The 13,076-nt window shown below is 40.2% G+C and overlaps 1 protein-coding gene across 1 annotated transcript; it reads left to right on the forward strand.

Annotated features, from left to right (window-relative positions):
* The first annotated feature begins 222 nt into the window (after nucleotides 1-222).
* Nucleotides 223-3,435, forward strand: LOC145006855 (uncharacterized). Its single transcript, XM_078965889.1, has 5 exons — nucleotides 223-754; nucleotides 1,154-1,669; nucleotides 1,754-1,905; nucleotides 2,101-2,649; nucleotides 2,725-3,435. The coding sequence occupies exons 1-5, from the start codon at nucleotides 274-276 to the stop codon at nucleotides 3,349-3,351; spliced, it is 2,325 nt and encodes a 774-aa protein (XP_078822015.1). The 5' UTR covers nucleotides 223-273; the 3' UTR covers nucleotides 3,352-3,435.
* The last annotated feature ends 9,641 nt before the right edge of the window (nucleotides 3,436-13,076 follow it).

A 13,076-nucleotide genomic window follows, 5' to 3' on the forward strand; every position in this document is an offset into this window, starting at 1 on the left:
TTTTTATTTTGTAATAAATAGATAACCTTCACGGTACTTGCATTAGATTTTGATGAATAAGTTTAATAGTAAATCTTTTAGTAAAAAACTTTTGCAATTATAATATTCTTTGCTTGAAATTTTAATATTTGTGGGAATTACTTATCGAGGATACAATCCTATAGTGCCTTTTGTGGGCACCACCAATCCACTCCATGTTTCTATTTAAATATCTAAGAGATGGAAGCAGGAGGATTGAACAAAGAAAAAAAAACAAAACAAAAAAAAAAAAATATGGCAAGCTCAAGCTCTAGCTCTAATCAACATGTCACATTGGATGTTGGAGAAGAATACACATACCCGTATCCATCAAATCTTGCTGCAGCAAGCTTTATTAGTGTGAAGCTGAGTGGTAAGGACAAATACGGTATTTGGAAAACACAGATGCTATGTCTCTTAAAGAGTCATGGTATGTTTGGATTCGTTGATGGAACACTTGTAAGCCCTCAAACAAGTAGTAGTGTTTCCGGGAAGGAGAAAGTGTGTGACCACAACAGTCATTGGCTGTGGACAAGATCAGATGCTCTTGTGAAAGGTTGGATTCTTGGTTCCCTCTCGGAACAAACACTCACCGATGTTGTGGATCGTCTTACAGAAAAACTTCATTTAGATAGAAATGCGGCAGATGATTTCAGTGCAAAAGATGTATGGGATGAACTGCAGGCTATGTATGCTCCTCCTGCTGTTGTTCCACAACTGGCTCTTGTTGTTGAAGGTACGTACAATCTATCTCTTCTTTGCTAATCTAATCTATCGTTTATTTGGGTTGGTGATTTAGATATACGAAAGCATACCACTAGTAAAATATGTATATATATATATATATATATATATATATATATATATATATATATATATATATATATATATATATATATATATATATAGTTTTTACTGTATTTATTTAAACAAACAAGGTAAAAGAGATACAAAGCATAACAAGACGGATAAATGTGTACATACAAACAAGGTTTTTATTTGTTTAATTTTATTTTATATCCTTCTTTAAAATCCCTAACGTTTAGATTAGAGATTAGATTGCATCATCACAGAGCACATATTTTGTATCTATCATGTGGTTTTTTACCTTCATGACAAAAGTATGCAAATATAGATACACTACAAGATGAAGATGAAAAAGACAGAGTATTGAATCTCCAAGAATTGTACAAGTGTGCTCAACTTGGAGATTGGTATGGGGTCGAACGCATATTGAGTAAGGGAAGAGTTACAGTGATAGACAAAATCACGAATAATGGCAACACTGCCCTCCATGTAGCATTCGGTAGTTCCAAGGATCGGGAATTCCTAGAGAATTTGTTGGAAAGGATACCCGAGAACACACAATTATTGGATCTGAGAAATTCAGATGGAAGCACACCACTTCATGTGGCTGCCATTATTGGCAACACCCAAGCTGCTGACATCTTGGTGGCAAGAAACCCAGAGTTGTTGTTGGCCAAAGACAATGAAGGTCAGACACCACTAGCCTTGGCTCTTTCTAATATGCATACAGAGACAGCCCGACATCTCCTGCAACACATCAATACCGATATACAGAAGGATGCTCTGTTTTCTGGCACAACTGGTGATGAGCTTCTAGTTACTGTTATTTCCTATAAAGATTTTGGTAATACTCCTTTAAATGGACTCAGATTCCAGTCGTAAAAATCTACCCACTTACTTCATACAGCTGACTTTGGAATATATGCAGGCTTTGCAAAAGATCTGTTGCGGCATTACAGAACATTGCATACTGATGCTGTGCTATTGGCTATAGTTCAAAATTTCCCTGGTGAACTCAACTTATTCGAAAGATATGTAGGTGTGTTGTCTTTTTATCTTAATTCTACATGCTCTTTGACATAGTAAAGGCATCTCCAATCTTATATTAACAAGTCACTTTTACACTATGAATTACACTATAATGCTCCAACCGTACAATATACCTATTACCTAACACTATATATAGTGTTGGATTTTATTGTAACACTAAACAGATATGTTGAATAAAGAAGAATATACCTAGAACATTCTTTTTAGAACATTCTTTTCCTGAAGATTATTAACATGTTAGGTAAGATGATCACAAGTACCATCATTGTGTTAATAAAAACAGAAGAGAATAAAAAAAGGTCTATTTCTTTATTTGAGATGCTCATTTGGGTCTATGTTGCAGTGTCTCCAATCATTAAAAAGAGACTTCACATTCACCGAGATGCTATGAAACTGTTGCAGGGTGTATGTAGTTTGATAATGAAAAATAAATACTCTAGCTCTTACGATCACTATTACACAAATCCGATTCTTGAAGCTGCTAGTCGAAATGCATACAAGTGTGTAAAAGAAATTGTGTATCACTTCCCTAATGCAATTTGGAGTGCCAATGAAGACGGTCACAGCCTTATTCAACTTGCTGTGATAAATCGCTCAGAAAAGGTTTACAACCTTCTTTATCAGATAAGTGAACATAGAAATATATATCGCACAATTAAAGACTCTTCGGGCAATAACCTGTTGCATCTAGCTGCAAGATTGGCACCATCCAACAAACTGAATCTTATATCAGGGGCAGCCTTACAGATACAACGAGAGCTACAATGGTTTAACGTATATAACTATGAATCCCCATGATTAAAACCATGAGTATTAATCAAGCATGTGTAACATATTGTAATCTTGTAGGAAGTGGAAAGCTTTATTTCTCCTCTAAGCATCATACAAAAGAACTCTTTCAATGAAACACCACAAATGATGTTTACTAGAGAACACAGGGAGTTGGTGATTGAGGGAGAAAAATGGATGAAGTCCACTGCGGAGTCCTACGCGATTTCAACTGCATTAATCATCACCATAGTTTTCGCAGCAGCTATTACAGTCCCTGGAGGAAACAACCAGGAGACGGGGATACCAATTTTTACCAGCAACACAGCCTTCACAGTATTTGCAATATCAGATGCCATATCATTATTCACAGCTGTTACATCAATGTTAATGTTTTTGTCGATTCTCACCGCACGTTTTGCTGAACAAGACTTTCTCTACAAGTTGCCTGCAAAGTTAATAATTATTTCGGCCACCTTGCTGATCTCAACTACAACTATGGTCATTGCTTTTGGAGCAACATTGTACCTTGTGTTTGGCCAAAGTAACTCAATCTTTCTTGTTCCTATCGCGCTCTTGACATGCTTACCAATTACTTCTTTTGTGACCTTGCAATTCCCTCTTGTCATAGATTTGGTAGATGCTACATTTGGTCCTACTATTTTAGGTGCGAACATGAACAGAGATTATTCTCCTCGCTATACATAGACCAATATTGATTTGATAATAAGTTGGAAATTCGAGATTGCAATGATAGCGGAAGTTGTGGAATGTATTGTAATATTAGTTTTAATTCATGAAAAATAATCTAGTTATACAACTTTTACTCACAACAGTAGCAATGAAGTCAAACAATGTGGTAATAAAGACTTACTCTCAATCTCTTATTTGTACAAAAGACATAAATACCCTTCTCATCTTCCTAACAAATATAATAGCTCTACAAAGTCCAATCCAAATTTAACTACTAACTAATGCAACAAATAAACCATAGACATAGATAGTAGTATATTATCTAGTAAAACCAATTATTAAACATAGGATCATATCTACATGTTTAAATCATGCACGACAGGTTGAAATTCTTCAAAAATCTCTTTTTCTTCATTTTGAAATTTGAATTTTTGTGAGTCTCTTTTTCAAATCTATGCTCCGTTAGCACTCCGCAGGCCCCGAAAACTTGAAAGTTTGTTCCAAACACAATTCAGAAGAGGTTCATCCGAACAGAATTTCAAAACTCAAAACTTTTTCTGACGCGAAAAATATACTGCTGCTCAGCGTGCAGTCAGGTATCTGAAACTGAACTATTTTGTTTCTGTCATTTATTTGTGCGGGCTTGTGTATCCACCATGGGAGTCGTTAGAAAAGTTTATTTTTGCTTGATTATTGTTTATTATGCCTAATCTGTCCCAACCTTTTGACCTGAAAAATGTCTCCTAAACCTTCCCGTTCACACAAAAATGTTGACACTCCAGGCCCGTTATACACTGTTCAGGCGAACAATGTGATTGTAGATTTATGTTTACATGTTGCATTTGACTGTTACCGGTGACTTCTCGACCGAGAGATTTTACCTCAAGCCTGGCCCCAGCCGCGCATTAATGCGGGAACACCATCGTTGTCACACCCCAAAACCGAGAACGGCGGAATATGTTCTGGGGTGATGGATGTCATGTACAATATCATTACAATTGCATAATAATAAAAACAAGAAACAACAACCATTGCATATATATAGTGATAATAATTACAATTGTGTTCTGAAAAGTTATAGACACCAAAAGTATAACAAAACAAAAGATGAGTCTTGTATATGCTCCATCTTCTTCCAAAGCTTCCCTGTACCTGTCTATCTTTGACCTGAGGATACAAGTTATTTTGAAAACTAATATCAGCATAAAGCTGGTGAGTTCATAAGAATTTAGTGTCATTGTAGTATAAAAGTGTTTGCAAATTTATAGTATAAAAACTGAAATTTGTATTTATGAGTAGTAGAAATCCCTAGAAAATCCTATATTTTCCAGAAAGTACATTAGTAAGTCAATTCTTCTAGTGTGTAAAAGTAATGTTGTTGAAGCCTTCCATTGTAAAAGTGTAGTAACAAATCTCATGTACGTAATACGGCTGAAGAAAAGTTATGCTTGCTAATGGTAGTAGTGTTATAATTTTAGTTAGTAATAGATCATTAATTACTTCGGGATTTTAGTTCAGACTTTAAGTCTTAGTGTATTTGTTTGGATGTAAGTTTAACTTCTCATGTGACCAATTGTGAAGTAGTAGAGTACCGATGACCCTCCCGGTCATGCGTAGTGAAGTAGTGTAGTGTCACCCCTGGGCCTAGTCGGCTCGGACTGTAGATAATAGTCGGGATGTAATAGTGTCAGTTCTGTATAGATCTATACATATAGTGTTGCTTTCCTTTTGGGAAGCCATGGTCACATGGTGTAAGTGTAGTAGAGTGCCTTATAGAGAGTGATAGTGTGGTATACTTGGTATTAGTGAATTTTCTTATGCTTTAGTATGATAGTCTTTTAGTATAGTAAGTAGAGTGTTCCCTTATACTTGCATTAGCTTGTAATATTAACAGTTTATGGTGTGTATAGTAGTAGTAGAGGTAGCTAGTAGTAGCCTTAACTATACCTATTATAGTTAAATAGAGTATGTGAATTTCTGCTTCTGATCAACAGTATTAATGAATAAGATAAAAACATTCATATCTACACAAATATATAATATACAATTAAGAATTTAACGACAGTCGGACGGATAACCAATACCTTAAAACCACATCAAAGAAGAACAGGAAATAAGGCCAGCTATCGATCCTAAGTCCTTCAGGTCTTATTTATATAAACATATTAATGTAGATATGTTCTTAAAAAGAAAATTAGTTGGAACATAGTTTAGAAAATAGTTTAACAATGATTTAACCTTAAAGGCGCATTTGATAATTTGTTAAAATAGTTTTATTGACAACTATCTAAAATTTTGAAGTAATCCCTTTTTGATGATAGATTGTAAATCACATATGATTTGATAATAAAACATGTATTAATGTACTTGTATCCCCCCCCCCACCCCCAAAACATGTAAAAACATTTAAAAGGTTCATTAAGGGGTATGAATTCACCGGACTAGAAATGTGTCGACTAGGATATTTAAACGTCGAATTGAGGCTTGTAAACGTGCGAGGTTCCTATGTAATATTAAATGATACACAATAGTATCTAATTAGATTTAAATCACTAATTTAATAGAGGATATACATTCTAGTCGCGAAAACACTTCAATTCAAGTGTTTGGAGTGACCCAGGTAACATGTATGGACATGTATGGTTTGGATAAGGAGTTTACTCTTCAAGAGTAAACTCTTTGGAGAGATTTCAGCCCTAAACACCTCATACCCATGAGTTTATGGCCATAAACTCATGGATGAGGTTCTTGGGTGCTAAATGGCCTTTTACTAATTGAGGGATGATGCTAGGTTTTATTCCAAGGCATTAGAAAGGGACTAATTCAAACATATGGACTATTTGATGAGTTTACAGCAGTAAACTATGAGTTTACGGCCGTAAAATCTCACCCACACATTCATTATTTGTTTTGAAGGCCATAGGTTAATCATAAGTGGTTCTACTCATTTTTACAAGTCAAGGGATGAGTTTAGGGCACCATTTTACCCTTTTATAGGAGTTTACAGCCCATGGACCCATGTATGAGGGGTTTACGGCCGTGAACTCCTTATGGAGTTGTTTTAATCGAGTTTAAGGTCTCTAACTTGTTGGTGGTTGCTTCTAGATTTTATTCCAAGGCTTATGAGGTGTATAAGTGACATTTTAACACCCAAATATGAGTTTACTCTCCATGAAGGTGAGTTTACGGCCCAAGCATGATCTTGGGTAGTAAACTCATGTTTACTCTCCAAAAATTCGTTTCAAGGTGTTCTAAGTTCAGTATATTAAGTCATATAGCCATATCTAAGCTCCAAAGGTCAATTGGAAGGGTTTAAAGGCTCAAAAACCCCTTATATGTGTGTTTACGGCCCATGAACGTTCCAGGGCCATAAACACATGAAAATGGTCCTAATTGATTGTTTAACCACGAATTTGAAGGTCTAAGATGCTAATCTATGAGTTAGGGAAGTTACCTTAGTGATTTGAAGCTTGAAAAGTGTGATTTTTGGACCTAAATCTTGGATTGAGGAGAGAGGTTAGAGAGAGAGTGAAAAAGTGTTCAATAGAGGCTTAAACCACTTTATATATTGTTTGGATTTGGGACATAGTGGAATTCTACCCGATACTGATGTTAACCGAGGCTTTAGGTCGCACCCGATCAAGTTGCCGTCACCCGATGTGGTTAAAACTAAAGTTTGTCCAGTTACTAGTTTGAGATGTTTTCTTTTGTTTTTAACATGTTTGGATACTTACAAAGTCAAAATAAAAGTCTCAATTTAATTGACCTAATCCACAAACGGAAACAGAATAATTCGCTTAAGACGAGTTTTACGGACGGAATGGGTTGTAGCGATGGAACAACTTCAGGTTGTCACATTATCCCCCCGTTAGAGGGAACTTCGTCCCGAAATTCGAGTTCAAACAATAATGTTATTACAAGGTAATTAAGCGAAAAGATGGGGGTTCTTAAGCTTCATCTGATCCTCGCGTTCCCAAGTGAATTCTGGCCCTCGCTTGGCGTTCCATCAAACTTTCACAATCGGAATGCGGCTTAGTTACGTTCGTTTGACCTCTCGATCCATAATTTCCATAGGTTCTTCCACAAAGTTGAGGCTTTCGTTGATCTCGATCTCGTCTAGTGTGACCACTAGGGTTTCGTCAGATAAGCACTTTTTCAGGTTCGAGACGTGGAAGGCAGAGTGTATGTTACTTAGCTCGTGGGGTAGGTTGAGTTTGTAAGCTACGGGGCCGATTCTAGTGAGAATCTCAAAAGGCCCTATATACCTTGGGTTCAGCTTTCCACGCTTTCCAAAGCATATCGTGCCCTTCCAGGGTGAGACTTTCAACAGGACTCGATCTCCCACCTGGAATTCCAAAGGTTTTCGTCGTTTGTTTGCATAGATTTTCTGTCGGTCCCTAGCGGCTTTTAATCGTTCACGAATCTGTACAATCTTATCGGTCATTTCTCGGATGATCTCTGGACCCGTGACAGTGCTGTCAGGAACTCGTCCTTTAGCTAACTGAGTGTCACCCACCTCAGCCCAGCATAAAGGGGATCTGCACTTCCGGCCGTAGAGGGCTTCAAATGGGGCTGCCTTGATGCTCGTGTGGTAACTATTGTTGTAGGAGAACTCAACAAGGGGTAGGTGTGTATCCCATGCCTTACCAAAGTCAATCACACATGCTCGCAACATATCCTCTAAGGTTTGGATCGTCCTCTCACTTTGTCCGTCAGTCTGCGGATGGTAGGCTGTACTCATGTCCAACCTCGTCCCTAAGGCGCTTTACAGCGATTGCCAAAATTTTGAAGTAAACCTACTGTCTCTATCTGAGATAATAGATATAGGGACACCGTGCAATCGAACTATCTCCTTAATGTATGTTCTTGTGAGTTTCTCCATCTTGTCTGTTTCTTTGATGGGTAGGAAGTGTGCGGACTTGGTTAATCTGTCAACGATGACCCATATGGTATCCAACCCACCCGTTGTCTTGGGTAGCTTAGTTATGAAGTCCATAGTGATCCGCTCCCACTTCCATTATGGTATCTCTGGTTGTTGCAGAAGACCTGATGGCTTCTGATATTCGACCTTGACCTTCGCGCAGGTAAGGCATTTACTCACGAAGGTAGCAATCTTTGCTTTCATGTTAGGCCACCAGTATGGCTTTTTGAGATCCATATACATCTTATCTGAACCTGGGTGAACGGAGTATCGGGTGTTGTGTGCTTCCTTCATGACCAAGTCTCTGAAACCTCCGTGGCGCGGGGTCCAGATTCGGTCCATGAGATAATAGGCTCCGTCACCCTTCACCTCCAAGTTCTTATCCATTCCACGTAGGGATTCTCCCGCCACATTCTCAGGCTTTAAGGCTTCGAGCTGAGCCTCCTTAATCTATGCGGATAGATGTGAATGGATAGTCATTGTTAGTGACTTAACTCTTCGGCCAGAATACACTTTTCTACTCAGTGCGTCTGCTACTACATTGGCCTTTCCCGGGTGATAGCAAATCTCGCAGTCATAATCATTGAGTAGTTCGACCCACCGTCGTTGCCTTATATTGAGCTCCTTTTGGTTCAGTATGCATTGGAGACTTTTGTGGTCAGTGTATATTGTGCTCTTCGTTCCATACAGGTAATGTTTCCAGATCTTCAGAGCGAAAACAATCGCCCCTAACTCGAGGTCGTGCGTGGTGTAGTTGATCTCGTGTGTCTTCAGATGTCTTGAGGCATAGGTAATGTCCTTACCTTGTTGCATCAAGATGCAACCGAGCCCTTGTTTCGATGCGTCGCAGTATACCACAAAATCTCCTGTTCCTTCGAGAAGGGATAACACCGGTGTGGTGCATAGGGCTCGTTTCAGGGTCTGGAATGCCTTCTCTTGTTTCTCTTCCCAGTCAAATCGTACTCCTTTCTGTGTTAATGTAGTGAGAGGTTTCGCAATCCGAGAGAAGTTTTGAATGAATCTACGGTAGTAGCCAGCGAGGCCTAGAAACTGACGAATTTCCGTAGGCGTCTTTGGTGCTGACCAGCTCTTGATGGCTTTAATTTTGGACGGGTCTACATGGATTCCTTCCTCACTAACCATGTGTCCTAAGAATTCAACTCTTCGGATCCAAAATTCGCACATAGAGAACTTTGCGTATAACTTCTCTAATCGTAGGGTTTCCAAGACTCGTCGTAGATGATTTCTGTGCTCTTCCTCACTCCGAGAGTAGACGAGGATATCATCAATAAAGACGATGACGAACTGGTCTAAGTATGGACGACACACCCTATTCATCAAGTCCATGAACACTACGGGTGCGTTAGTCAGTCCGAAGGGCATCACTACGAACTCGTAGTGCCCGTAACGAGTTCGGAAGGCTGTCTTCGGAACATCCTCCTCAAGGACTCGTAACTGGTGATACCTGGACCTAAGATCAATCTTGGAAAAGTAACTCGCCCCTTGTAGTTGGTCAAATAGGTCGTCTATGCGAGGAAGAGGGTAGCGATTTTCGATCGTGAGTTTGTTAAGCTCCCTATAATCGATGCACATATGGAACGATCCGTCTTTCTTCTTTACGAAAAGGATTAGAGCTCCCCAGGGTGAGAAGCTCAGTCTTATAAAGCCCTTGCTGAGCAGCTCGTTAAGTTGACCGGATAGTTCTTGCATCTCGGCAGGCGCTAAACGATAGGGCGACTTAGCTATGGGGGTAGCTCCTGGGACTAGGTCGATTCTAAACTCAACCTGACGTTTGGGAGGTAAACCTGGAAGGTCTTCTGGAAAGATGTCAGGGAAATTGCATACAACCGGGATGTCTTTTGGATTTTTCACTTTCTGGCTTGAGTTGACAACGTGTGCGAGGAAGGCGCGATATTCCTTGCGCAAGTACTTCTGGGCTTGAATACTTGAGATGATACGAAGACTCGTACCGGGTTTGTCTCCGTAGATTAATATAGTTTTGCAATTTGGTGGATTTAGGCGGATGGCTTTGTCGAAACATAGAATGTCAGCGCGATGAAGACTCAACCAGTCCATGCCAACAATGATGTCGAAACTCTTGATCGAGACCGGTATGAGATTGATTGGGAATGAATGATCATCTAATGTGAGGGTACAAACTATGTAAATTTCATTAGAGATTTCGGTCTCTCCGTTAGTCATTTCTACGACGAATGTTTCTTTTAGTGGTTGCGGGATTGATTAAGTAAGTGTTTAAAGTTTTGGTTTATGAAGATTCTTTCTGCACCACTATTGAATAAGACACAGACATAAGAGTTGTTGAGAAGGAACGTACCCGTGACTACTGTGGGGTCTGCTACTGCTTCATTGTGGCCAATAGCGAGTAGTCTTCCGGTTCCTCCTAAATTCCCAGCCTTCGGACAGTTCTTCTTGAAATGGCCCACTTCACCACAGCCATAACAGGTCTGGGTCACTCCCGAACTAGGGACTTGCGAGATAGGTTTGGGTGGGGCTTTGCAAAATCGAATAGTATGGCCCTTCTAGCCACAGCTGGAGCATTGCAATTCACAGCAGGGGCCGTTATGATGGAAGGGGCACTTGGGACACTTGGGTAGGTTCCCAACATAAGCTTTCCCCGGCGCAGAAGTAGCAGGAGTGGTGGCAGCATGGATAGCCACAGTCTGCTAGTTTTTGGAAGATGATTGAGTTCTTTTGTCCTTCCTCTGATCCCCACGTTTCCTCTTGTTGTCGGATGATTTGGGTGGTACAGTGGCAGTTATAGTTGTTGTTGCTGGAGTGGGAGGAGCTTCATGATCGATCAACCTGTGGGCCAACTCCTTGGCACTGTCAAAGATTGCAGGATGAGAGGATAGAACATTTCCTTGATACGGGGGCACTAAACCCCAGATGTATCATTCGATTTTATTGCTCTCCGAGGGGATCATGTTGGGACACATAGCCGCCAAGTCGTAGAACCTAGCTGTGTAAGTTGTTATGTTTGTCCCTTTCATCTTGAGGTTCCAGAGTTCCTCCTCAAGTTTTTGAATTTCGCCCCTAGAGCAGTACTTCCTTCTCATGAGGTCCTTCTATGTGTCCCAGCCCATGGCGTTGGCTGTTATCAAAGAGAGTGCACTGACGTGGCCGTTCCACCATGTCAGGGCCCTGTTAGTTAAGGTGGCAGTAGAAAATTTTATTTTGCTCTCCTCGGGACATGAGCACATTTCAAAGACAGCCTCAGTTCTTTCGAACCACTAAGACAATGCTAGAATTCCTTCGGTACCATTGAAGAAGGTAGGTTTGTAGTTCATGAAGTCCTTATAAGTACATCCCTATACTCTTTGATGGACTTCACCAAATCTAGAGTTGCCACTGCTCACATCACGAGAGTTCATTTGAGCTATGGATGCCATCACAGCTGCGGTAACAGCTATTTGAAACATCACTGGATCGAACTGCGGAGGAGGAGGAGGTGGTGGGGGAGGGGTTTGAGTTGCTGGTCTTCTTCTTTTTGGGTGCTTGCGAGGAGGCATCTGTTACTGAAAGTTCATAGAATTGATAGCAATAGTAAGAGTCTATTGCATGTATGATAACAGTGTTTCATGGATTAAATCAACATAGTACAAGTCAGAGAGAGTCATAGCAATAGAGTAGTTAACTGCCAATATTAATGATATTAATGATGTAATATGGGTTCGGGAAAAGTGACCTAACAGTAGGTCTTGCATCAAATCATAAGGAAAATGTTGGCAGCCTAGAGGTTTAATTAGAGTACTTTCAAAGTCATGAACGTTTACAAACAAGTGCTCTACCGAGCATAGAAAGAGAAGGGCAATTCCTTAAAATGGAAAGACAGGTAGACATCTTATACTGACGACGAGTATTTGTTGGGCGAATCCTAAGATCATCTAATAGGCGAACCACTTCTTGAAGGTGTCTCTCCTGAACGCTCTGACGTGCTCAGAGTTCTCTAACTTCGGCTCGGGATGCAACTAGCTGTTGCTGCAGAGCCTCGTTGGTCCTCCTTGTACTATCCATAGCTTCTTCCAGCTGGCGGATGTGAACCGTGTTGAGGTTTGAGTTGGCATCAACCTCCACAACTCGGCCAATTGCTATTTGACATTGCTCGACATTCCTGGAAATCCTTCGGACCATAATGGTCAAGACTTGGTCCGTTGATCCTCCTTCGCTTATGTTGTAGAATCCTCAATCTCCATTGAGAGCCACCGGCTGACCCTACTCATCGCTCCATCGGTTCAAGGTTATTTCCCACATGGGAGTGGGGCCTTGAAACACTGGACGGGGATTAGGGTTTGGAGCTACTGGGGGCAGGTTGTTAACTTCTGGATCGGAGCTAGAGCTATCCGAGAAACCTTCAGCATGGTGATCATCCAAAGGGATCGGGTGATCATCTTCTGGCTCTTCGTCGAGCCATCCTCCATTGCTCCGGTTTGGATAATACGGATCGCCGGGATGGTGGAAGCCAGCCATGCTATCTACGCGAGCAAGGGGGAAAGAAAGGTTAATAGACGTACTAATCTAGGATACTTATAAGATGGATCATTATTAGTCGAGCCAATGCTTGCGTAGTGCATACCAATTACATGTAACCGAAGCAAGATAGTCCTTCAAATAAGCAACCCTAACTTCAGATCCCCAATCAAACAAGAATAGGAAATGAAGCAAAGGCCACAGATTCTGAGTCTATAGCACCCTAGTCACATGTAATCGTGATGTACCCACTTAGCAACTATTATCCTACCAATAACGACCCTTTTATTTATCACATATTTAGTTAGTAGAGTGCATAATACTCCTATAG

This window comes from Lactuca saligna, chromosome 7, assembly GCF_052625555.1.
Source record: "Lactuca saligna cultivar CGN05327 chromosome 7, ASM5262555v1, whole genome shotgun sequence".
Taxonomy (NCBI): Eukaryota; Viridiplantae; Streptophyta; class Magnoliopsida; order Asterales; family Asteraceae; genus Lactuca; species Lactuca saligna.